The following is a 24,160-nucleotide window of genomic DNA, read 5'->3' as shown; positions in this document are numbered from 1 at the left end:
GGGGCGGTGAGGTAGCCTAGTGGTTCAAGCTTTAGCTCGTCACGCCGAAGGCCCACGTTCGATTCCCTACATAGGTACAATGTGTGAAGCCCAGTTCTGGTGTACCCCGCCGTGTTATTGCTGGAATATTGCTAAATCCATACTCACTCACTCACTTAATTTTACAACAGTAAATGAGGAAATGACACGAGCACAATGGAATTTCAAATATGATTCCCACGGCGGTCTTATATCAAATTATGCAATGGAGAACCTATCAAACTCTTGGTTCTTTGAATTGACACTCCTTCCGAAAGCATTACATTTGAGTGATTTCTCTGAAGGAAAGGTTCGGTTTAACCATGGTCTTTTCGACTGAAACCACCACGACCTGGCTGAGAATCAACTGTAACAACAATAGCGTGACGTCCTCGTCATGGTGTAAGATTGCGTGGTTCACGACAAAACATAGCATTCTCATTGTGTTTTCGATTACTGTTACATAATATCTAAGTAGTATTTATCATGTGTGATGATATCGGGCACAACATTGGCGTTTCACTTCTTTTTTTGTTTACAAAGAGACATGAAATTCATGTACCTCGATTTAGAGTGCACACAGTTCTTGGAGTGTTCGAAGAAATCACATTTGCTCCAAATTCAATCACGGTAAGACCTCAGGTGAGCAAATAGATCACGCAATTTAAGAGATAAAAAAGAAGTAGGCCATAGAGGCGTCACAGAACTATTGCAGTATGAACAGGTGCCGTTTCAGCAGACAATTCGTGTAGCCTATTTTGGCAAATGTGCCGGTACTTATGTGTGGAATGGGAAGTCTGTTCTCTCTTGTAGATTATGTCTAGTTTGGTGGACATGCTTGGTTTGTGTGTCTTCGAGACCAGTTTAGGCGTGTTATTTGTAGTACTGGTATTTGTCACATTATGGGGACAGGTGCTCAACCTTTGTCTACTCTGTCTTGCGTGTTCTGTTAGTTACTGGTTTATACGCAAAGCAGGCACAAAGATGGTCGACACACAAGGGAAATATGTTCTTATTACAGGGTGTGACACAGGTAAGTCTCCACGTCTCTTTGACACATAGTACGATTTTAGATATTACATGTATATTTACGCCTAAAAGTGTTTATTAGAAGAAATAGTCTAATAACCTTATGTTTCTTTCAGTTCTGTATTAAATTGTATTTGCTTACCAAAGCTTACAAGGTCAGGGCTAATGTCAAGGATTTGCCCAAACACACGAAGAGAAGATTGGCATGTGTGTGGTTACTCGAATTGAATACATGGAAACAAAGAAAATGTATGACTGTATCTTTACTGACTATCTTTATGTGATATGTTGTCGGGTAGAGAGAGGGTAAATTATAATAATTCAGCAATATTGGTACACAAGACATTGACCCCAAATCATAAGTTCCTGTTGTAAGCCAAACATATAGACTTTTGCCATACACAGGCTTCGGGAATAGCCTCGCTAGACTACTGGACACCAAGGGACTGAACGTCATCGCCGCGTGTCTCTCTGAGGAAAGTGACGGTGCCAAACAATTGAAGACAACAGGGAGCAGGCGCATGTGTGTTTTACAGCTAGACGTAACTTCGGATGAAAGTGTTGCTTCATGTCTTCAGAGGGTGAAGACGCTATGTAACAAAGAAGGTACATTGGGGTATCTTTAGATTACTTCAGTCACTTTTTGATTCCCAAGTAAAGACTAATGGGGGAGTTAACTGAAAAATCAGTAAGGACAAAAACTCAGTGGGGAACCAACAAACAACAAAACAATGTGATATGATAAAGATTAATACAAATCTCGACATATGTATCACAGTGGCTGTGCAAGTTCAAGGGCAGTATAAAATATAAAAGCAATGTTTATAGTAGTAGAGACAGAGATGTAATATTCTCTTCATTGGAACGATGGTCAAGTTTCCAATATAGACCCTGTTTCCAGGGTAAGGCTGATCTCCACAAAATTACAGGTCTCCTGGTTACTGTACAGATGTATATCATGTTAGATGAAAGGAAATAAGTAGCTTCCATTATATATATAAGAACACGACTACAGAAGATTCTCCAACTCCTTGGGTCAAAATATAAAGGCTCATAAAATCGTAGCACCTTGTAGTAGCTTCCAGATCTCTGTCTACACATAGCACAAGTCTCAATATACAGTACACTCAGTGACTGTCGGCAGAAGTTACAGTATTACACAATTGGAACGATCTTACACAAGAAAAGACCGTCACACAACACTGTGTGGTTGACCACCTTCCTGGTGTGGTGGATCTTCTGGCCACGTACTATCACATAACGATGAATAATGGCACTTAAAAGCTTGTGACCCTGCCTGGGGTGAAAATATACGGACCGGGCTGCGAGATTGTATTTATATTGGCACCGGCATAATTCCGGTCAAGTACAAGCACAGCCAAATCTCGCTATATTATTAGAAAGCAAGGTCTAAATCTATGGATATGTTATGATTGAAACTATTGGCCCAAGTAAATAACACTCAGTGGATAATGCAGAAAATATAGACAACGATACAAAATTGTACCAGTTGTAAGGCCATAATTTAAACTGTCTATCTTCTTTAACATGTCAATACTGATTAAAATCTTTACTTATGAAGTGTAATGTTACCTTTCAGGATTATGGGCCTTGGTAAACAATGCTGGCATACAATACACAGGGGATGTGGAGATACAGACAATGGATATCTACAGGAGAGTTGCAGAAGTAAATCTCTTTGGTATGGTTCGAATGTGCAAGGCGTTTCTACCTCTTGTGAGGCAAAGAAAAGGTGAGAAAAATATGCTTTTATATATTGTTTACATACTGATATGAATTGAATTTAAGAATAAATATTGACGTAAATACGACGGTTATTACACGCGGCCATACCAAACAATTCCTTGTCACTATGTCTCCCTCTGTTTGGTATGGTTCGAATGTGCAAGACGTTTCTACCTCTAGTGAGGCAAAGAAAAGGTTAGGAACACTTTTGTACTTACACTATGCATCCCGCAGAAATAACTCGAATTTGTGAGAACGAATCTAGAATTTGCAGAGTGTATATATAATGAAACGCCAAGGTAGTAAAATGGGTTTTGCTGATATTCATACAAATTGAATACCAAATATGATATTCCCATGACTGCATGCGTGAGGTGTGATTTGTGCGAGTAGAATTAAGCAACAAATATACCGAAAACGTGTGGGGAACGCAAAAACGCAACCATGTCAGAGAATGCGGCCGAACACACCGGCATGGAGTGAACGTGCATCATGATTTGTTGGTCTGTGAAAACGATGGGCTTTCACTTGTCTGCCATCACAATTGTACAGCAAATGAAAACTGAAACATGTCATGACTGACAGAAGCTCAAAGGCATCGGCTGACTGCAACGGGGAAATTCGGCGTCAGCCGTTCCAGGGTTTCAACGTGATGACAAGCACTATTACAATACTGATAGAACCGCCATCAGATGCAAGGATCAACACAGTTTGTTTGACAATTACATTTCAAAGAAATAATCTATAAGAGCTGATATCCATAAATGACTAATCATTTGACCTTTTGTTCAGTGTTTGCCCTTAACTCTGAAAAGCTGCAGGCACTAAGGACCCAGAACCATACAAAGTTGTGGGTCCTGATCAAAATGTGTAGGCTCTATATTTGAATATGGAAATAATACTCTTAGTTATTGGGGATGAAAGAGCTGTCGTCCATAAGAACCTGCAAAAACAAAAGCTGTGGGTTCGAGTGGATTTCAGTCGGCTTCGGGCCTAAGAACGTTGCTTTTGTTCAGGACGCGTAATCAACGTAACCAGCGTGCGTGGTCTGATAGCATGTCAAGGTCACACAGCTTACGTCATGAGTAAGTTTGCCGCAGAAGGATTCACAGATTGTTTGAGGCTGGAGATGAGGAGATTCGGGGTCAAGGTCATCCTTATAGAACCAGGCGGTTATGGGCTCAGCACTGGTTTGTTTAGTGTGGAGAACGTACGTATTACCAGGGATAATCTACAACTTATATAGTCCCCCCGGTATTACTTTTCGCACTCTACGGTTTTGACCATGACCAAATAACTAAATATTGATTTATTAATCATATTCTGTTAATAAATATTGTGTTGTGAATAGTACGTGACAATGAATAAATAGCATATATATTAATTATATAAAACCAATAAAAACAGTAAAAAATATTGCTTTATTAACAATAATATCATGTTGAATCAACGATACAATATTATTACAAAATAGTTGTGATGTTATTTTTACCGCCTCCAATATTTATTATATATAGCAGTGTTTTCTGTAAATATTTGTATATTAAATGGTGGTCTCGATTTGTTACATGTTGTATCTTGTAAAACGGTTACTTTAACAGACACGTAAGCGTCTACGGGCCGCTATTTATGACGTGACATTCAAAACTATGCACACATACTCTTAAGTTTGAAATTATTACTTTGAATAGGTTCATATGTTTTTTTTATGTTCGGTGTTTAATAAACATAAGGCGGTATCGCACATCGTGCAATAATATCTCATGCGGATGGAATTATTTTTTACCATTAGATGATCATCTGCATTACCCTCGTTGCAATACAATTTGTGCTTAACGGAGATACGTTATAAATATTCATATTCGCACTCTATCTGAGGTCGCATATATTTACCATCTCAACCAGTGCTGTAAACGATCGCACTCTATCTGAGGTCGCATATATTTACCATCTCAACCAGTGCTGTAAATGATCGCACTCTATCTGAGGTCGCATATATTTACCATCTCAACAAGTGCTGTAAATGATCGCACTCTATCTGAGGTCGCATATATTTACAGTCTCAACCAGTGCTGTAAATGATCGCACTCTATCTGAGGTCGCATATATTTACCATCTCAACCAGTGCTGTAAATGATCGCACTCTATCTGAGGTCGCATATATTTACCATCTCAACCAGTGCTGTAAATGATCGCACTCTATCTGAGGTCGCATATATTTACCATCTCAACCAGTGCTGTAAATGATCCATAAGACATTCTGTCATTTGCCAATATAGGTGTGAAAGTGTCTAGTTTGTACATGTAACTGTAACAATTCAACATTCATATGATTATTATCGATATTCGAATGTGTCGTTTTCACGTGCTATTCTGGTTTTATCTTAAATGAATCACACATGAATATTCATTTCATACGTGTACGTTATTTTGCATTCATCATTTTAATAGGGATTGGCTTAATAATCTGTGTGAAATGTGGATGTGATGTAGTAAATCATAAAGTTCATGCCCGATATATTTTATGTATTATATCATTTAAGTGACAAAAGATTTTATTTGTTCTAGCTAGTGAGTTCAATTCCAAAACGTTTTAAGTGTAACATCTTTGTAGTATTGCAAGCTGCATCTGAACGCAGATTGATTTTGGCGTCTCAATGCACTTCGTACAGACACGTACATTATGACCTCTTGGGCTATACCCGTGAAGGTCCGGGTTAGAATATTGATCTTCAGTAACCCTTGCTTGTCGTAAGAGGCGACTAACGGGATCGGATGGTCAGGCTCGCTGACTGGGTTGACACATGTCATCGTATTCTAATTGCGTAGATTGATGTTCATGCTGTTGATCACTGGATTGTCTGGTCCAGACTCGATTATTTACATACCACCGCCATATAGATAGAATATTGAGTGCGTCGTAAAACTAAACTCACTCAATCTCGGGCTATACGGTTGGCAAAATATATTTCTAACTAACGGTGTTAAGCAGAAGTTTGAAATATTAAACGTGCATCGAAAGATATAAACTTACCGGGGATTTCTGCAGCACTCCCTTTGTGTCAGGAATCCATTAGTCGGAATACATGTCATTGGTGTCATTGTGTTACACTCATATAGCCATTGAGAATGACGGTAAATATTATTTAGCTCCAACAACCAAAGCTTAATTGTGTGTACCAATCATACACACACTATGCGATCATTGTAGGGCCACTAAGTGGTTGTCATGTCAATAGACCAAGATTGGTTCCCCACATAGGAGTGTGTGAATCCCATTCCACATGGCCCCCGAATGTGGCTAGACATGGTGAAAATCATACCCACTCAATTACTACCCGTGAAGGTCCCGGTTACAATATTGATCTTCAACTCATCCATGTCGTAAGAGGCGACTAACGGGATCGGGTGGTCAGGCTCGCTGACTTGGTTGACACGTGTCATCGTATACCAACTGCGTAGATAGATGTTCATGATGTTGATCACTGGATTGTCTGGTCCAGACTCAATTATTTACAGACCGCCGCCATGTAGCTGGAATATTGCTGAGTGTGGCGTAAAACTAAACCCACTCACTCACTTACTACACTACCAATATAATCAGCTGTCCAGTGGCCGTTTACAAATTTGAGAAAGGAAAGATCAAATGTATTTATGAAGAACAGAATATGTTTCAACCAATTAGGCTAACGATCTCACTCGTTTGACAATGCTATGTTCTTTCATCACAGGTTAAGCAACAAAAGGTAGTGTACCAGAAGTTACTAGACTCTGTAGATGACGAGATACGAACAGCGTATGGACAACAATATTTGGATACATATATGCGCGTCCCTAAGATGATCCCGGGGATCCTCTGACAAAGATCTAAAAGGTGTTCTGGATGCATTTGAGGATGCCATACTGAGCACAACCCCAGACAATCGATACCTCGTGGATGGAATTCATAACAGGATTGACGTATTGTGTGTAAGTCTAACAATGTTTTATTGTTATATTTCCTCAACACTATAAGTTGAGGGGAGAAAGAATCCATACCCGGAAGTTGGATTGTAGCTAAAACTTAAACAAGAAATAGCAAATTTAGCAAGCAAGCAACCGTTCCCTTTCCCAGTTCAAAGCAACACAGGGGGCTGGTGTGGTAGCCTAGTGGTTAAGGCGTTCGCTCGTCACGCCGAAGACGTGGGTTTGATTCCCCACATGGGTACAATATATGAGGCCCATTTCTGCTATCCCCCGCCCTGATATTGCTGGAATATTGCTAAAAAACCATACTCACTCACTCACTCAAAGCAACACAGAGATCAACAAGTGGGTGCAACAGTTCAAGTTCACTTTTCCGATTCTGTGATCCGACGATAACAGGTTATAAATCTATGAGGCCATGATATGTGCTTGAGCACCTGAGGTTAGACGAATCGACGACTTATGCTCTTATATATACGTCACTGCAGATTGTAGTATTTCTTGTAGATGATGGCACGACTACGCAACTTTCTGCCGGTGTCGGTGATGGATGCTCTTTATCTCTGGCTCCAGCCACTGCCAAAAGAGGCCTTTTACACTACTACGTCGTGAAGTGAGGTGTTAATAACCTGGTCAATACAATGCATTTTCTGACTGGAATAATAACTACAGTTGGTTTGCTATACAGCTGGGGTTTCGGTTTCGCCGATGAACAGAACTGGGATATTCTTAAACACATTATGTTGCTGCATCGCATATTACGTTTTATCTTAACTATTTTTCCAAAATGTTTTTGTTATTGTGTTCCAGTAATCATAATATCTGCAATAAATTTACAAAATATATATTTCTTGCTGCTATTCTTTTTTCAACGGGATATCTGTAAAATGATATTGAAGCTACATTAATGTTCTCAATATTGCATTGTACGTGTATTTATATACAGCGCTCATGTTATAATCCTGTATAATGGGCCGGTGGCCCTTTACCTGAATAAAGCATCATACTTCATTTTTCCTGTTTGAAATTTAAACTTCCCAACATCTTTCCATATTTTAGTCACCAGTGACACAACGTGTACATGACAATGCCCTAATTTTATTTGTACCGTATGTTCTGTATTTTCAAGAAAGAACAATTGACTTTCCTTTGCATGTGTTATTGGCGGATGGCAGTGCTGGGGCAAGATGTGACCACCCTTTCTAGGTGTCGTCTCTGTATATAGCAAATCTACTCAACACTGTGTAATAGCCTCTGCTTTAGTAGGGTTTTCTTATGATTAGAGAAAATAGTTCTGTTACTTTTTAGTCAAGTCGATATCTTCTAAAAGACGTTTGTCAATCTCGTATGAGATAGCACTTAGTCCTAAATAAATATGAGTGACCGAGAGAGTTCGATAACACAGTACAGGTGTGGTTAGTCCTCCAGTTTAAACGGCGTGCCAGCTTACTGTGGGAGGTACCCTTGAAGATCCGGGTTAGAATTGGTCTTCAGCAACCCTGGTGGTCAGGCTCGCATCACATGTCATCGTATCAAAATTGCGTAGATCGATGCTCATGATGTTCATCACTGAATTGTCTGGTCCAGACTCCATTATTTATAGACTGCCAACAAATAGTTGGAATATTGCTGAGTGAAGCGTGAACAACAATCAATCAATCAATCAATCATACTGAGGAAAGCCCGAAGTGATACAGGTCACGACTTTAGAAAATAAACACCAGCACAGTACTGGCGTATTTACCACAAACTCGGGGCGAACTTGGATTCGAACCCATGATCGTTGGTTTCTGCACAACAACAGTGAGACAATTCTGCACAGTGAATGGTCTCAATGACATGGTGCGCACATGAGGTCAAAAACAACTGACGATAACTGCGACATTCTACAACATACTTCTTTATATTCGAAATAAATTAGCTCTTTCATAGACTAATAATTACAAGTATTCATCAATTACTTTTATCGCAGTGATATACACATTATTACATAAACAGCAATTAAATGCTTGCTTTACTACAATGTGCACACGAATGCTACACCATTAATAAATAAAATGCAAATGTATATCATTAATACCCTGCATCTCCTAATGGTTGAATTGTTGGTTCCCCTTTCAGTATCAGAGCACTGTTTTAGGCAACTGTCAAATGCTGCCTACATCTGCACACAGCACTAAGACTCATGTGGATATATTGGAATCAATATCCCTGGTGTATATTCAAACACTATTTTACACGTACACTGTAGATATATGTCATATTCGGCACACTCTAGGATGTTCCCCAAATTTTCAAGTATTTCTTAGTATCAATGGAACTCTGGTTGCGCAGCAACTGGAGGATGTCCTCGCACCTTCAGCATTAGATAGTCCAGGATTCCGACTGGCACGAAAGGACGAAGACGGGCCATAACCTGTCAACATGTGGAATATAACACACTTGTAAAAATACCTAGATTGTGTTGTATCAGATATAAGAGAAGTAATGTATCGGACACAGATCTCCATATTGTATGATTGTAAATAAATCTATGTTTTTATTTTTCGTGTTGTTCACATGTACGGTAAGACAGTGTTAATCATTTAATGACATGATTTTTTATCTGAATCCACGCTTTGCATCATATACTCGATTGAAGCTCATTCCATATCCATTGTATCGTGTGCCTGATAATTACTTTAGGCCAACTCTCTAACACGTCATGGTGTTAAAGAGTAACATCTGTTAATGGAACGTTAGTTTGTTACTAAGTCCGAAAAGCATTTGTTACACTGGTGAAATATTCATTCTTACACAGTCAACGTCGAACCATTGGTTGCTGCCGTCTACGAGGTAACGGTTTTGAGGAGAAATGCTTCTTATAGAAGCTACAAGGGCCGCCATGACAGGCTCGAGATTGGGAAATGAGGTAGAACATCCTTTAACAGCCCCTGCAAACATCGTGTCAAGATACTGGGGCCCATACGCCGTGATGACGTCATGACTAGCTGCTGACATCATTTCTGCATTGGCGTTCTTCATCCTCTGAACCTACATGACAGAAGGGTGTCATTGATGAGAACAATGACGTCATCAACAACAAGTTCTTCATGTATTTTCCAGGGTCTTTATGTATCTTACTTTCTTGTTTCTCTTTCTGCGAGTAATAGTGAACTTTGAGCTTGTCAATCCGGATTACCCTGAGGTAGAAGTTCATCTACACCTGTAAACCTGCTTGGAATATGAACTGGAGATCATTGGAAAGGAAACGTATTTACCCGAAGTGTTTGAAGCAAATGTATTTGAATGGATCGCACATGCATGACTAAGCATTTGTTATTTATTTTTTGTACTTGAAGGTTACAAATCTACTGAAGTAATCGATAAATAGACAGTTGTACTGTCTGTCTGTCTGTCTCACTCACTGCTCGAAGTATGACGAGTTCTTGGTTAAACGGCATGGTGTGTACAAAAGTTGGAATATGATGTAAAACCGAAAACATTCGTTTCTTAATCGTCCTCAAATATGATAAAAAAATTAGAGGGGTTGAGTCATAACAGATGATTTAACTCTACAAACTTCAGTATGAATATTGTTTCTATGAACACTGCAATATAAAATATCCACTAATTGTCTTCCATTTCTTTCGAATTATCACTACTGTACCGAGATATACTGTCCCAATTACCTACATTCGCTTCATCCCACAGCGCTGTGGCCCCACCGAAGTTCCCTGGTTCGACGATAACGACCTTGACTCCGAACCTCTTCATCTCCATACGAAGGCAATCAGAGAAGCCCTCAGCGCCGAACTTGCTGACAACGTATGTGGAGTTGGCCGGGAATGCAACAACGCCTCGCACACTTGTTACATTGATGACTCGACCTTTTCAGGAAAAAGAGACATCACTATATTTCGTGCATCAATTCAGTAATCCCACTTAAGGGGGATGATTTGGCTACGGTGGTGGTGAATTGTCCGCGGTTTCATGGGTCTAGCTCACTGTCATACCTTTCCTCTGTGTAACATTGGCACCTCACTGATGCTAGACCACTGAAAGACCAGGCCGCCGTTGTACATGATACAGTATACTGAACCCGTGAAGATCTGGGTTAGAATTGGTCTTCAGCAACCCATGCTTATCGTAAGAGGGGACTAATAGGATCGGGTGATCATGCCCGCTGACTTGTTTGACACATGTCATTGTATCCCAATTGCATTGATTGATGCTCATGATGTGGATCACTAGATTGTCTGGTCCAGACAACAAACAAACAGTATACTGACCCCGAATGACTCGCCTACTTCTTGTGCCATCCCCATACTGCCTACGCAAGTAACTGAACATCGAACCTTCCGCTCTCTCGGCAGACACCATATCGATCTCACCATGGTCGCGGTCGGTATGAAAGAGTCATCCATGATCTACCAAATCATGATGGGGAATCGAGAACGGAATTGAATGGGATAGCACCAGAAACTAGACTGAGCTTATACCTTTTTAACAATTTATTTGAAGCCTGATTTTGTATTCATGCAAACATTCCTCTATTGGCATTCTTTTGATTCATCACCTCACCGGACAACACCCGCATGAGGGTGACATCAGCAATGCATTGATCCGCAATGACGTCAGCACTAGCATACCTGGAACATGTAAATGACTTACCTTTACATTTTCGGATCATTGGTAAAAAGGCCTTGGTAGTTCTGATCATTCCAAAGAGATTCACATCAGCTAGTCGCTTATACATGTCCATTGTCAGAAGCTCTACATCCCCCATGCCTATCACACCTGCGTTGTTGACGATGGCCCAAAGACCTGAAAACGGGTATTATTTCTATGTAATAGGTTTATATGTGCATGAAATGAGAATTTGCAATAGGAACTGACTTAGGATGCTTGCCGCTCTGTGTCCTTATTCTGCTATGACATGTGTAATGAATTCCCCAGCATGGCGACTACGCCTGCACTACAAGCGCTGTAGTGAACACGGTAGAATAACGAGAGGCGAAACACCCCATTTATGTTATTTGTTGTGATGTTCAACAAAATGTTATTATGCCTATATATCCTTCACCGATTCATTACCCACATGGGTACAATGTGTGAAGCCCATATCTGGTGTCCCTCGCAGTGATATGATATTGCTAGAATATGCCTAAAGGCGGCGTAAGTGATCAAGTGATCAACAGCATGAGCATCGATCTACGCAATCGGGATACGATGACATGTGTAAACCAAGTCAAGGAGCCTGACCACCCGATCCTGTTAGTCGCCTATTACGACAAGCATGGGTTACCGAAATCATTTCTAAAATACCTGTAGTCAATAGTGTATTTTGTGAATACATTTTTCTAGTGTGTTTTTTTAAATTGTGAAAAGTTTTAAATCTTCTGTTTTTGACAACATATCAATTAACAGTCCGGTGGACAGTGCAGGCACACATGTTACAGATTAGTATGAACTAGTCGACTTGCATGTATGAATATGTTCATTACCTTTATCGCTAGTGTTCTGTTGAACTGTTCTCACGCAGGCTTCGACGCTATCATCGGAAGTGACATCAAGAGGAAGCACGTGCATTGTTTCACCACCAGCTTCCTTCAGTTCCGATGCTCCGCTACTATTAACATCCAAACACGTGGCCAGTACGTTGAAGCCTTGTGCGACCAGGCGCTTGGCAAGAACTTTACCGATACCTAAGTACAAGTAAAACAGAACAACAAAGGTCTAAACCTCAATAAACTTAAATGTGCTTGACTCAAACTTCTGTAAAGTGAAACAGCTACAAAATCGAAGAATACGGTACATTTAAATGTAAGTACAAGTTCATATTTATGAGTAAGTTCAAATTAAGTCAATATATTGATTAGTAATAAATCCCTTTTATTTTTATTTTGGATTTAATTACTGGTCGTCAAATGATATCGAATAGATGTACCATTCAAAAGAAATCATAACAAAGAATGGACACCGCGTTGTGCATTCATGTGGAACATCGGACCCGGACCATCGGCGTGACGAGCCAGCGTTGTAACCACTTCATGCATCGCTTCAGATGTTATTGCATGTTTTACACATACCTCTTTAATATCGTGAGCATATGTAAAGCGAAATCGCAAGACGTATAGTCGATATGTAAACACGTGCTGCAGTTAATAAAGGGCGAAATTGTCGTAACACATTTTGTCCCAAGAGAGTCTGTTTCATTCTCATCTGACGTATTCACCTTTATTATATTCACCTTTATTATATTCACCTTTTTTCATTGTCATACCAATAAAGGGAAAAGCATTGCCAATGAGGTATTTGTATTAATGAAAGGTCAAACTTTCCTTCAATGGAATGGTACGAGGGGGCATATACAATACCTGTGTCGCACCCCGTTATAAGGACGTATCGGCCATCCGGCGTTATCTGCTCCGTGCCTCGTTCCTGTATCACTCGGAAGGTGTAAAATAAGATGAGGCCAACACAACAACTGACGAGCACGGCTTTCTGGAGACAGGCGTAGACCATTAGCGCCATACATCCACAGAATGTGATCTCGAAGAACTGGAGCCCCAGTGTTTCAAGCAGCCCCATTCTAAAACAGACATTGTGCACTGTGAGTGAGTGAGCGAGTTTAGGTTTACGCCGCACTTTGCAATATTGCAGCTATATGGCGGCGGTCTGTAAATAATCGAGTCTGGACCAGACAATCCAGTGATCAACGCACACATACATGAGCTGTTGCTGTTGCACATAATTGACTGAATGCGTAAGTGAGTGAGTTTAGTTTTACGCTGCACTCAACAATATTCCAGCTGTATGGCGGCTGTCTGTAAATAATCGAGTCTGGACCAGACCATCCAGTGATCAACAACATGAGCATCGATCTACGCAATTGTGATACGATGACATGTGTCAACTAAGTCAGCCAGTCTGACCACCCGGTCCCGTTAGTCGCCTCTTACGACAAGCATGGGTTGCTGAAGACCATTCTAACCCGGATCTTCACGGGTACAATAGAGATACTGGTAACTCGATGTGATTTGGCGAGTAATGTTTGACTTATAGAAGTGTAGCAAATGGTGTATACTGCCAGTGTCAGCGAATGTAAGACACACACGTCTCAACTGATAGATCTGCTCTGTGGTAATTTATCGTAACCAAGAAGTACAATGTGCATCTCTAAATGGTAATGTATTCCACAAATATGAAACAACATGTCTAATTCATGAGTGAGTGAGTTTCATCTTTTCGCAATATTCCATCGGTATCACCGCGGGGGGAATGCCGAAATGAGCGCCACATGTTGTATCCACATGGGGAATCGAACCCGGATCTTCGGCGTGACAAACGGGCGATTTAACGGGCGATTTAACTCTACCACGCTGTTTAATCCTTGACACCGACACATAGTCATTTTAACTGGACATACAGTGCGTGTATTTCAGTGTCTGTTCAGTAAAGTAATAAGTATGATGAAGATCGCTGTACAGTGAAAGTATAGAGATCAACGTTGTTGATAGCACGTACACAGAAACACATGTACAACATTATTTGCACTCCACACGTACACTTGACAAAGGTAAATGTTTAACATTAGCTGGTACGTTATGTAAACACCAGATTAAATTAACACGGTGCAATTTGACGTCTACTTACGTTGTTTCGATCGGGTATATCTCCACATGAGCGTGACGCGAGATACAGGGGTCGAGGTTCAATCTCACTGGAAAGTAAACACGTGCGTTCCATCTAGACTGTCTCCTCGTCTCACTTAAGTCAGACCATGCTTCGTTAACACAATTAAAACGAATCCGAATTACAATAACCATTACAAATACCACCACGTGGATTTTATAGATTTTTGTGCGATTGTATGTCCTATAATATGTAAATTATTATTGAAATTGTTAATATTTTGGAGTGATCCCCAGATGTAGAGCCTCAAAGTGATAACAGCTGTATCCTTGACCTGTATCCTGACAACACCTGTATGCACTAGCATTCTCGGAAGCGTGATTTTCTTAGTTAGACCTAACAAAGTAAGACTTCCTTTATGTACTTTACTTCAGTCGATGACTTGTGTTTTGTTCCATGATCACCTCTACCCGGGAGTCGACGAAAGGCGATTTGCCAAACGTAAAAACCTCATTCATGTGGCGCGCTAACCTGATCGTCAAGGACAGCGTGGGAGATCAATGTGACTTGTTTGTATCGTGTGGAATTATGTTTTCCTTTCATGCATTTAGTTCTCATGTTGATATGAAATAACGCCGTTGAAGGAGTTTGGGGCACATATTCTTTACAAATATTTGTTAAGGTGTGAGGGTCTGAACCCTTGGTAAAAATACTGTCAACTAAATCAATACTTCAAAGGAGTTAACTATATTTTTAAAACAGATATAACACGAATTTGTTAGTTTATTTAGACTTGCGAGTTATATGATTTTGTTGTATTTATACAGACGTTAAGATGTCCAGGAGCAGTGAGGTAGCCCAGTGGTTAAAGCGTTCGCTCGTCACATCGAAGACCCAGGTTGGATTCCCCACATGGTTACAATGTGTGAAATCCATTTCTGGTGTCTCCCGCCGTGATATTGCTGGAATATTGCTAAAAGCGGCGTAAAACCAAACTCACTCACTCACTTAAAATCCAGTTCATGTTAACACATTTTATAATGATATGAAGTTTTGTAATCTATAGTGTGTAACATACTCACTGTTGTGTCTAAATACCTGCACGTATCTACTCTTTAATTTAATCTGAAAATATCCACGATAACAAAATTCGCAAAAATATACTGAGAGAAAACAATAAAGGATCACCGGAATATTCAAGCGTTCCTATATTATTTCCCAGTTTTCATTACCACAGCGCTATTCAAAGCTGGTGATGAAAACTGGAAAATATTTTGTCACTTCGTCGCACACATAAGTAATAACTATGTACTAACAACAGACACCGTGATCATAACACTACTAAAGTATGACAACAATGTCTATGTACTGAAAGTCACACAATATTCTATAAAAGTATGTATATATTGTTTCAAAATATAGAAAGTCAGTAGAAAAGAATACCCAGTCTTGACTATCGTCTGAAAAAATCCTTGTTTTCGTGATGGGAATACAACAACAAACAGCTGTAAGGACAAAATAGCAGTGGCAATTATATGAATGGATCACGGGAAAGTAGTAATGACACCAGGTGCTTGCAAGAAGGGTCAGCTTGTCCTGCTCTACCTGAAGCATCCATCATTCTCCAAAAGGAAACTCACTCACTCACTCACTTACTCACTCACTCGTTGTGCGATCAAACGTCAGTGGTACCTTTGAGCCAATACCTTATCCTTCCCACGGAACCCTTAAACGTTGGTAGTTGATATAGGAAGGGATATGTATAACGTCCTGCCGGCAGAGAAGAGTTATCTCCCCCTTTTCCCAACGCTGCAAAATCTCAAAATCATTGTATTGCCGGGTACAGACCGCCGCCGTGACTGGAATATTGCTGAGTGCGGCGTAAAACTATAGACAAATAAACAATGTTCCCGTCAATGTAACAAGTCAATACCTGACATGTGATACTCCGCGACACTCTAACAATATACCCTTGTGCACTGCAGATGGACCTGCTCCAGACACTGGGACCACAGGCATTTGAGGTGACTTTCTTCCTCTCCTTCCTGTTGCTGCTGTACTCAGCCCTAACCCTACATATGCTGATGTCTCTGGTATTCTTTTCCCTGGTCTACTACACGTATCAGGTCATCGGAAGGAGAACTGCCAAATATGCAGTGCCTACAGACAAATATGTTCTCATCACCGGCTGTGACACAGGTTAATTTGAAGTGTGTTGATAAACCCCGTATTCCAGGTCCGTGAAAATTCCATTCTGGACCAGACAATGCAGTGATTGCCATCCTAACCATGGATCCTGGCATTTGGTATGATGCCAGCCTGTCTGTCTTATCCATTTTGTCGCCTCTTAACACAAGCTTATGGCGCTGGGGACTTCCTTCAAACACAGATTCCCCTCGGTCTAAACAAGTGTTGATGACACAGTTCCCATGCAAAGGAGCATTCTCAGAAAACCCAAAGACATGATGTATCACACTAAAGTGTTGATGATGCAGTTGTCATGCAAAAGAGCATTCTCAGAAAACCCACACGCATGATGTATCACACTTAAGTGTTGATTATGCGGTTGCCATGCAAAAGAGCATTCTCAGAAAACCCAAACGCATGATGTATCACACTAAAGTGTTGATGATACAGTTCCCATGCAAAAGAGCATTCTCAGAAAACCCAAACGCATGATGTATCACACTTAAGTGTTGATGATGCAGTTGTCATGCAAAAGAGCATTCTCAGAAATCCCAAACGCATGATGTATCACATTGAAGTGTTGATACCTCCCTGCCTCCCTATAACAAACTGGGTGACCCCCCTTAAAATCATCATCACCCCCTAGCCATAAATTATGAACAGTCCCTAAATACCAGTTTGGAAAGGTATTAATTTTTCAGACACGTGTTATGTATCTGTCACCACACAAAAGCCTGCAATTATTTACAGGTATTGGTCACAGCTTGGCTATAACGTTAGATGACATCGGGTTCAGTGTGATAGCCACATGTCTGCGAGGAGAGGGAGAAGGTGCAAAGCAGCTGAGAAAGGCGGGGTCCAAACGAATGCATGTATTGGAGGTGGACATCTCAAGTGATGAAAGTGTCGCAAACAGTCTGAAATATGTCGAGAACGAATGCAAAATGACAGGTTAGCAAGCATTGGTTTTTTAATATTTTTCATTTTCCAGAAACGGACCTTTCCCGAATAACATCATGTAATTGTATAGATGTTTTCTCCCGGGCCTTGGTATGGATCCAAAGTCAGTCACACTTGTAATGATGTACAAGAGGGACTGATGTTATACTGGTTTGACGCCAAATTGTCAAATTGGTCCCTGTGGTCAGAGGTGGCCTCTGTTGTCCAAGAGGCTTAAATTCAGAGGGAACTGTTCGCTGAATGGCCCATGGGTTATGATGGACAGAGGAAACTGTGTAGAATATTTGGTATAGACAATGGTTAAGCGAAACCTACATGTAAGCACCCATATGCTGACAGTTTTCTAATGGACTCGGTTGATAATAATACAAATGCTAGAAGTCCCGCTTCTGTTTGCCCTTTGAAACCAGAGTGAGCTCATTTACGTAAATCTTTAATGCTGCGCTGAGAACATTTAACATTAACATTTAACCACAGTCTATGACTCCCACTATGTGTGAAGCCCATTTCTGGTGTCCCCCGTCGTGATATTGCTGAAATATTGCTAAAATCGACGTAAAACCATACTCACTCACCCACTCACACACACACTCACTCTGAAAGTTTTATCTGTTTCCGACATTAATATTAACGCAATATTTACACAAATATGATATATATACATTTGCAAACATCGAGATTGACATTATAATAAGATGTATTTACATAACCTGCCTCTAATACTATACCATGTATTCTGTACCAATACTGTGTTGTTACATTACTGATAGTATTATGTTCCTGGTTACAGGATTGTGGGCTCTCGTCAACAACGCTGGAATAAACTTTCTGGGCGATGTAGAGCTTGCTACCATGAAACAGTACAGCCACATTAACAACGTCAATAATTTTGGTCCTCTAAGGATGTCAAAAGCGTTCCTTCCTCTTATACGAAAGGCAAGAGGTACACCAATGTGTATTTATATAAACAAACCAGTACAACGTTATACAGTAGCTGCAATATGACTCGTCTGACCATCACTATAAGGATTAATAATACACCCTCATTTGTCTTCACATGTCATCGTAACCCAAATGCATGGATCGATGCTCACGATGTTGATCACTGGGTTGTCTGGTCATATAACTGGAATATTGCCGAATGCTGCGTAAAACAATAACCAACTAATCATTTGTCAATATACATGAAGTGCATTCATTTTCATGCTTACAAACTGCATTTGAACCAAATGCACAACGCGGCAGCGATTCTGCAGGCATCAGTGTGATTTAGGAACTTTCTGCTGACGAATATGTACAAGTCGGCAACCTACCCATCAAGTATGTTAAACTGAAACGGCTACATGCAACAGTCAGCTAGCCATGCGACCATTGTGTCAACTTCAGTGAATGCTTCCCCTTCCTCTGCCACTGTTACGAAATGGGCTGCGTGGTCCAAGAGGGGAAGAGCCTCGAAGATGTTCCAGGGTCAGAAAGACCTGTAATTGTCACCACTAACACAAACTGTGCAAACATGCATGACACGATTCTGTCACATAGCCAATACTGTTAGCTTTATCTTGAGAAAAGTTTGGAACATTCTGGGGACTGAACTGGGCATGACCAAGGTTTCAGCAAGGCTAACGACTCCTCATAAAAGCAGTTCATCTTGTGATAGTCTTCGTCCTTTTTCAAAGCATTGATTTTGTTGTGTGATTAATAACTACGGGCAAACTATAAAAAACTGTTAAACCGCTAGGGAAAGTTATGTCCATTGTTCTTGAAGGTGTTTTATTAGCATAACTGATGAACTGCCCTGGGGCAATTATTTCTATTTAAAAACGCCGCCATATAGACTGGAATATTGCTGAGTGCGGCGTAAAACTAAACTTACTCACTCACTCTATTTGAAAACATGTTCATCATGCCTTATACATATGCATTACGCGCGTATTAAATACGTAAGCCGTTTAATCACCCTCACTACGGTAGTTACGGTAGGGCTTGTGAGGGTGATTAACCTGTAAGTAACCTAGTGAATCTAGTTATTCATGAGGGGCGGTGGGGTAGCCTAATGGTTAAAGCGTTGGCTCGTCACGCCGAAGACCTGGGTTCGAATCCCCACATGGGTACAATGTGTGAAGCCCATTTCTGGTGTCCCCCGCCGTGATGTTACTGGAATATTGCTAAAAGCGGCGTAAAATCAAACTATCAGGGTCAGTTATTCATGAGTTCACCTCTCTAAGCCAGTGGATACATCTAACGTATCTTCTGAAGAAGGCAAAGTCAGCTCCGTCCGCTGACAAGGATATGGCTTCTCTTTCTTAGGATTCCAAATGAATTCTACTGTTGGCCTAAACTAATATACTAATCTGCTTATGCACTTGCATGGCAATATTAGTGTTGAAGAAAGTGCACTAATGTCGTTCTGTATGAAGGAAATGCATCAGCGCATTGGTCTGTTGTTCCATAAACTTTCTTCAAACTCTTTGAACAGCATCCGTAATCACCAGAATTGGCACTCTCAAGTGTCAAACTCTTCCCAAACTTGCGCTGGACTTTTGCAAACTTTTGTGGAGGACATCACCAGGCGGAAACCTTCTTATCCAGTGGGAAAGATGTACCCCACGACAGCTCTTATTAGTTAGGGTGAAACACTTCTCATATTGCAGGTACGACATATAGACCGTAGCATAGTTGTGTGAATCACATCACGACATACATTGTATGAGCTGCACTTTGCACAGATTCAGTTGTATGTAAATGTATTCAGACTAAAATCTCTATGTAGAATAATCTGAATGTTTTAACTGGTGACGATATGTTCTAATTTTCTGTTTGATTATGTACCATTGGTTTCAGGTCGCATAGTGAATGTAACCAGCGTCAAGGGTAGGTTCGCCTTGCCTTCCAACGCTGCATACAGTATGACCAAATGGGCAGGAGAAAATTTGTCAGACACTCTTAGACTGGAGATGAAGAGGTTCGGGGTCAAGGTCATTATCATGGAACCAGGTCATTTTGGTGGGGCCACAGGGTGTCTTAACAAAGAAGGGGTATGTAAAATAGTTCAAACAAATTATTTGCATAAAATGTTGTCAAGTGGCATCTAGAAGCTGGTATGGTGAAGAGGAACAATCTGTCAAGTATAGACAACTTCCTTTTTGGAATAAATGCAACGTTTTGGTGTAGATGGTAACACCGTTAACACTCATGAATTGCTTGATAACGGTGTTAGCATCTACGCCGAAACGTTGCATCTGTAGCAATGAAGAAGTTGTCTATCCATAAAAGAATGTGTTTCCCTTAATAAACAAGCATTTTCATTACCGGTCGAGTCTACATACATATTCCTGGAAATGGCGACTTTGACTTTTCATACTTGTGTTGCGCCTTGGGTTTGAAAGCAGAAATTGGAAAACGTTGTGTAATATTCGATACATGTTAGTGCAACTGAAAATCTGTAGACTCTGATCAACTGACTGACTGAGTTTGGTTTTACGCCGCTTTTAGCAATATTCCAGCAACATCACGGCGGGGGACACCAGAAATGGGCTTCACACATTGTACCCATGTGGGGATTCGAACCCAGGTCTTCGGCGGGACGAGCCAACGCTTTAACCACTAGGCTACCCAGACTCTGATCAAGATTCAGCATCAATGATCCGCTGTGTTCGCCACATTAATACTGTTGCACGATACTCTGTTCTGGTATACAGCCAGTTGTCTACGACAGAGCATCTGTCAAGTTAACGCGACAAGATTGGATAAAGTCTTCTCCTGTTTTAGGATTAAACCCATCCACGAACCCACCTATCCCGAGACTGTAGACACATGTATGTCATATAAACCGCCATTCAGATGGGTGTAATTCATTGTGTCTCCCTGGACTCCAGATTGCCCGTATCAGGAAGGACCTGGACGAGCAGTGGGAGGAGGCGTCTGAGGATGTGAGACAAACCTACGGGAAGGACTACCTTGACGAGCAATTCCAGGCCGCCATTGCCTCTTCCTCAACCAGCTTCCCTACTCTTCATCCCATTATGGTCGCTTTCAAGGATGCACTGTTGAACGAGCAACCACAAAAAAGATATTTAACTGATGGTAGCAATGGCCTGTACGACCCATATTGTGTAAGTATTTCCAGTACATACCTCCAATCACAAGGTTTTCCTTCAGGAAACATATTTTCGTCACATACACATTATACAATTAGAATCAACAACCCACAACTGCTATTATTTTCTACAATATGTGGTGTCATGTCTGAAGTGTACTTCAGGTTAGATATATTATGATCATGTGATCACACTAACGATCATATAGATCAAAGATTGACTCCAGAGACCTAATCGGTTTAATCATTAATGCACGCCTCTAAGGCCACAGACCCGTGAAGATCCGTGTTAGAATTGGTCTTCAGTAAGAGGTAACTAACGGGATCGGTTGTTCAGACACGCTGACCTGGTTGACACATGTCATGGTATCCCACTTGCATAGATGGATGTTCATGATATATTAATCACTGGATTGTCTGATCCAGACTCGATTATTTAGAGGCCGCCACCATATGGAATATTACTGAAAGTGGTGTAAAACTAAACTCACTCACTCAAACTCGCTCTAAGGCCAATGGTCAGAGCGGAGTCAAACGTAAAGAATGCAGAAACAAACAACAGCTGTATCTACCAAATCTGCTGATAAAATCCACATTGCCAAGTGCACAGTGGACATACGCAAATGTAATAATAACAAAATCCTCATCCGTACGAGAACATGTGATTGAAAATATCTTACTCCGATCTGACCTTGGGAAAGACAGTGTAGCTTCACTTCCGTGGCTCCTTGGTGATCAAAACGTGTGAAAGGGAAGAGACAAGAATAATTGATCGTATACATTGTCATTTATTATCTTGCGTGAGTTGATGAGTTTACATATACGCCGCTTTTACTAATATTCCAGCAAAAACACAGCGGGGTACATCAGAAAAGGGCTTCACACATTGTACAATTGTGAGGAATTGAACCAGGGTTTTGGAAGTGACGAGCGGACGCTTAAACCTCTAGGCTACCCCACCGCCACCATTGTCTTGAATATGACTGCAACATGTTGAGAAATGGCAAATGTATTCAGTTAAGATGTCAGACAAACACAAATTGCAAGTTTAAGAAGTGGCAGGTAAACTTTACTTCCATACTATCTGATAAATTCTCATGGACATATGACACGTGCAACTCAATGCAGCGTACCCCTCCTCTAACCTTCAACGATTACCTATTGTATCCCAGCGACTGTCCAATAATCATAGTTTCGTACTGCGTGTTCTTCCTTAACTACCTTAAGATTCTTCACAGGGCGGTGGGGTAGCCTAGTGGTTAAAGCGCTGGCTCGTCACGCCGAAGACTTCAATTCATCACATGGGTACTATGTGTGAAGCCCATTTCTGGTGTACCCCGTAGTGATATTGCTGGAATATTGCTAAGGCGGCGTAAAACTAACTAACTCACTCACTAACATTCTTTATTGTCCGTTTCAGCTGTGTGCCCGCTTATATAGCGTTCTTCCCGAGACGTGGATGGACAAAGTTGTAGACTATTATTTTGGAGGAGGACCCATTGCTGATGCCCTGAAAAAGGAAGCATGAGGAGTAAAGCGCTGGTTATCTATCGTACAAAACAATACTGCTGATTACAGAGTTGTGTTGATTTTTAGTACGTGTTGATTCCGAAGTAGAAACAAATGCAAATAGTGAACCGGAAATCAACCCGTAAAACAATAAGTGTGAAAGCAACAAAGCAGCTTGATGTAATTTACAACTGTGTACTAAAATTAACTAAGTAAACAAATTCATACTAATTACTACAAATTCATTACCAGACATACAGGTTTATTCGGTAATTTAGGCCCAAGGCCCATAATACATACATTTGGCAAAAGTAAATACATACTGAGTAAGGCTGAGTATAGTTTAGTATTGATTTGTTTTACAGTTATTCATTCCTTCTACGGCAAACTTGTGAAAGATATTTACTCAATGATTTTCAAATATGTATATTGTCCGATGACAACAATCTGATGAAGATTTCAATTGTCGGTGGTTGAGTCAGATGTATTGACAAACAATCAGAGCTTTGTTGGGAATATTTGGACATATTAATAAAATATTACCGTGATAATACAATGCAATAGACTGGTAGTACAATTTCAACTGCAGTACTATGCAAAAAGCAGTGGTAATAGCTTTAAAGACAAAGATGGTAATATTCACGTCACTGCAACAATGATCAAGTATCCAAAAGTAGGCCGAGCATGAATATCCAGGATACGATTGCTGGTATTCTTGAGATGTAATATGAGAGAGGCAAGAGTTATCTCCCATAGACAAAGGTGGTAATATTCACGTCACTGCAACAATGATCAAGTATCCAAAAGTAGGCCGGATATATATCCAGGATAAGATTGCTGGTATTCTTGAGATGTAATATGAGAGTGGCAAGAGTTAGCTCCCATTGTACACACAAGAGAAAGCCTCCAGAAGATTATCCAACTACCTAGGTCAGAATATAGAAGATCTCTGTCCCTCACTGACTATCTGCATGTACAATGCTTTATATTTGGAACATTCTTACACGAATGAGGTTTAGAAAGCATCACTCA

General features: G+C 40.6%; 3 protein-coding genes across 3 annotated transcripts; 2 read left to right on the top strand and 1 right to left on the bottom strand.

Moving 5' to 3' along the window:
- The first annotated feature begins 117 nt into the window (after positions 1-117).
- Positions 118-7,476, top strand: LOC124269897 (D-beta-hydroxybutyrate dehydrogenase, mitochondrial-like). Its single transcript, XM_046704942.1, has 6 exons — positions 118-1,051; positions 1,453-1,653; positions 2,648-2,800; positions 3,810-4,003; positions 6,525-6,762; positions 7,267-7,476. Exons 1-5 carry the CDS (start codon positions 835-837, stop codon positions 6,651-6,653), a joined length of 894 nt encoding a protein of 297 aa, XP_046560898.1. The 5' UTR covers positions 118-834; the 3' UTR covers positions 6,654-6,762; positions 7,267-7,476.
- A 1,165-nt stretch (positions 7,477-8,641) lies between these two features.
- On the bottom strand, positions 8,642-14,455 carry LOC124269896 (D-beta-hydroxybutyrate dehydrogenase, mitochondrial-like). Its single transcript, XM_046704941.1, has 7 exons — positions 14,398-14,455; positions 13,119-13,333; positions 12,246-12,446; positions 11,413-11,565; positions 10,435-10,628; positions 9,556-9,792; positions 8,642-9,175 (listed from the first exon to the last, which is right to left on the bottom strand). Exons 2-7 carry the CDS (start codon positions 13,330-13,332, stop codon positions 9,071-9,073), a joined length of 1,104 nt encoding a protein of 367 aa, XP_046560897.1. The 5' UTR covers position 13,333; positions 14,398-14,455; the 3' UTR covers positions 8,642-9,070.
- Positions 14,456-14,715: 260 nt separating this feature from the next.
- Positions 14,716-23,483, top strand: LOC124269895 (D-beta-hydroxybutyrate dehydrogenase, mitochondrial-like). The gene is made up of 7 exons (XM_046704940.1): positions 14,716-14,780; positions 16,362-16,575; positions 17,314-17,514; positions 18,314-18,466; positions 20,365-20,558; positions 21,399-21,635; positions 23,040-23,483. Exons 2-7 carry the CDS (start codon positions 16,362-16,364, stop codon positions 23,145-23,147), a joined length of 1,107 nt encoding a protein of 368 aa, XP_046560896.1. The 5' UTR covers positions 14,716-14,780; the 3' UTR covers positions 23,148-23,483.
- The last annotated feature ends 677 nt before the right edge of the window (positions 23,484-24,160 follow it).

The sequence above is a fragment of the Haliotis rubra genome, unplaced genomic scaffold (assembly GCF_003918875.1).
Source record: "Haliotis rubra isolate DU_JTF1 unplaced genomic scaffold, ASM391887v1 Scf1485, whole genome shotgun sequence".
In the NCBI taxonomy this organism is placed as follows: Eukaryota; Metazoa; Mollusca; class Gastropoda; order Lepetellida; family Haliotidae; genus Haliotis; species Haliotis rubra.
The sequence above is the reverse complement of the archived record's forward strand: the minus strand, read 5'-3'. Positions and strand labels throughout refer to the sequence as shown.

Excerpts from the sequence above, each read along its gene's own strand:
- LOC124269896 (XM_046704941.1), bottom strand. The coding sequence starts at position 13,332 with ATGGGGCTGCTTGAAACACTGGGGCTCCAGTTCTTCGAGATCACATTC. Across the intron at positions 10,629-11,412 it reads AATGATCCGAAAATGTAAAG|GTCGAGTCATCAATGTAACA; the intron begins GTAAGTCATTTA and ends TTTCCTGAAAAG. Across the intron at positions 9,176-9,555 it reads AATGGTTCGACGTTGACTGT|GTTATGGCCCGTCTTCGTCC; the intron begins GTAAGAATGAAT and ends ACATGTTGACAG.
- LOC124269897 (XM_046704942.1), top strand. The coding sequence starts at position 835 with ATGTCTAGTTTGGTGGACATGCTTGGTTTGTGTGTCTTCGAGACCAGT. Across the intron at positions 1,654-2,647 it reads GACGCTATGTAACAAAGAAG|GATTATGGGCCTTGGTAAAC; the intron begins GTACATTGGGGT and ends GTTACCTTTCAG. Across the intron at positions 2,801-3,809 it reads TCTTGTGAGGCAAAGAAAAG|GACGCGTAATCAACGTAACC; the intron begins GTGAGAAAAATA and ends GCTTTTGTTCAG.
- LOC124269895 (XM_046704940.1), top strand. The coding sequence starts at position 16,362 with ATGGACCTGCTCCAGACACTGGGACCACAGGCATTTGAGGTGACTTTC. Across the intron at positions 16,576-17,313 it reads CATCACCGGCTGTGACACAG|GTATTGGTCACAGCTTGGCT; the intron begins GTTAATTTGAAG and ends AATTATTTACAG. Across the intron at positions 17,515-18,313 it reads GAACGAATGCAAAATGACAG|GATTGTGGGCTCTCGTCAAC; the intron begins GTTAGCAAGCAT and ends TCCTGGTTACAG.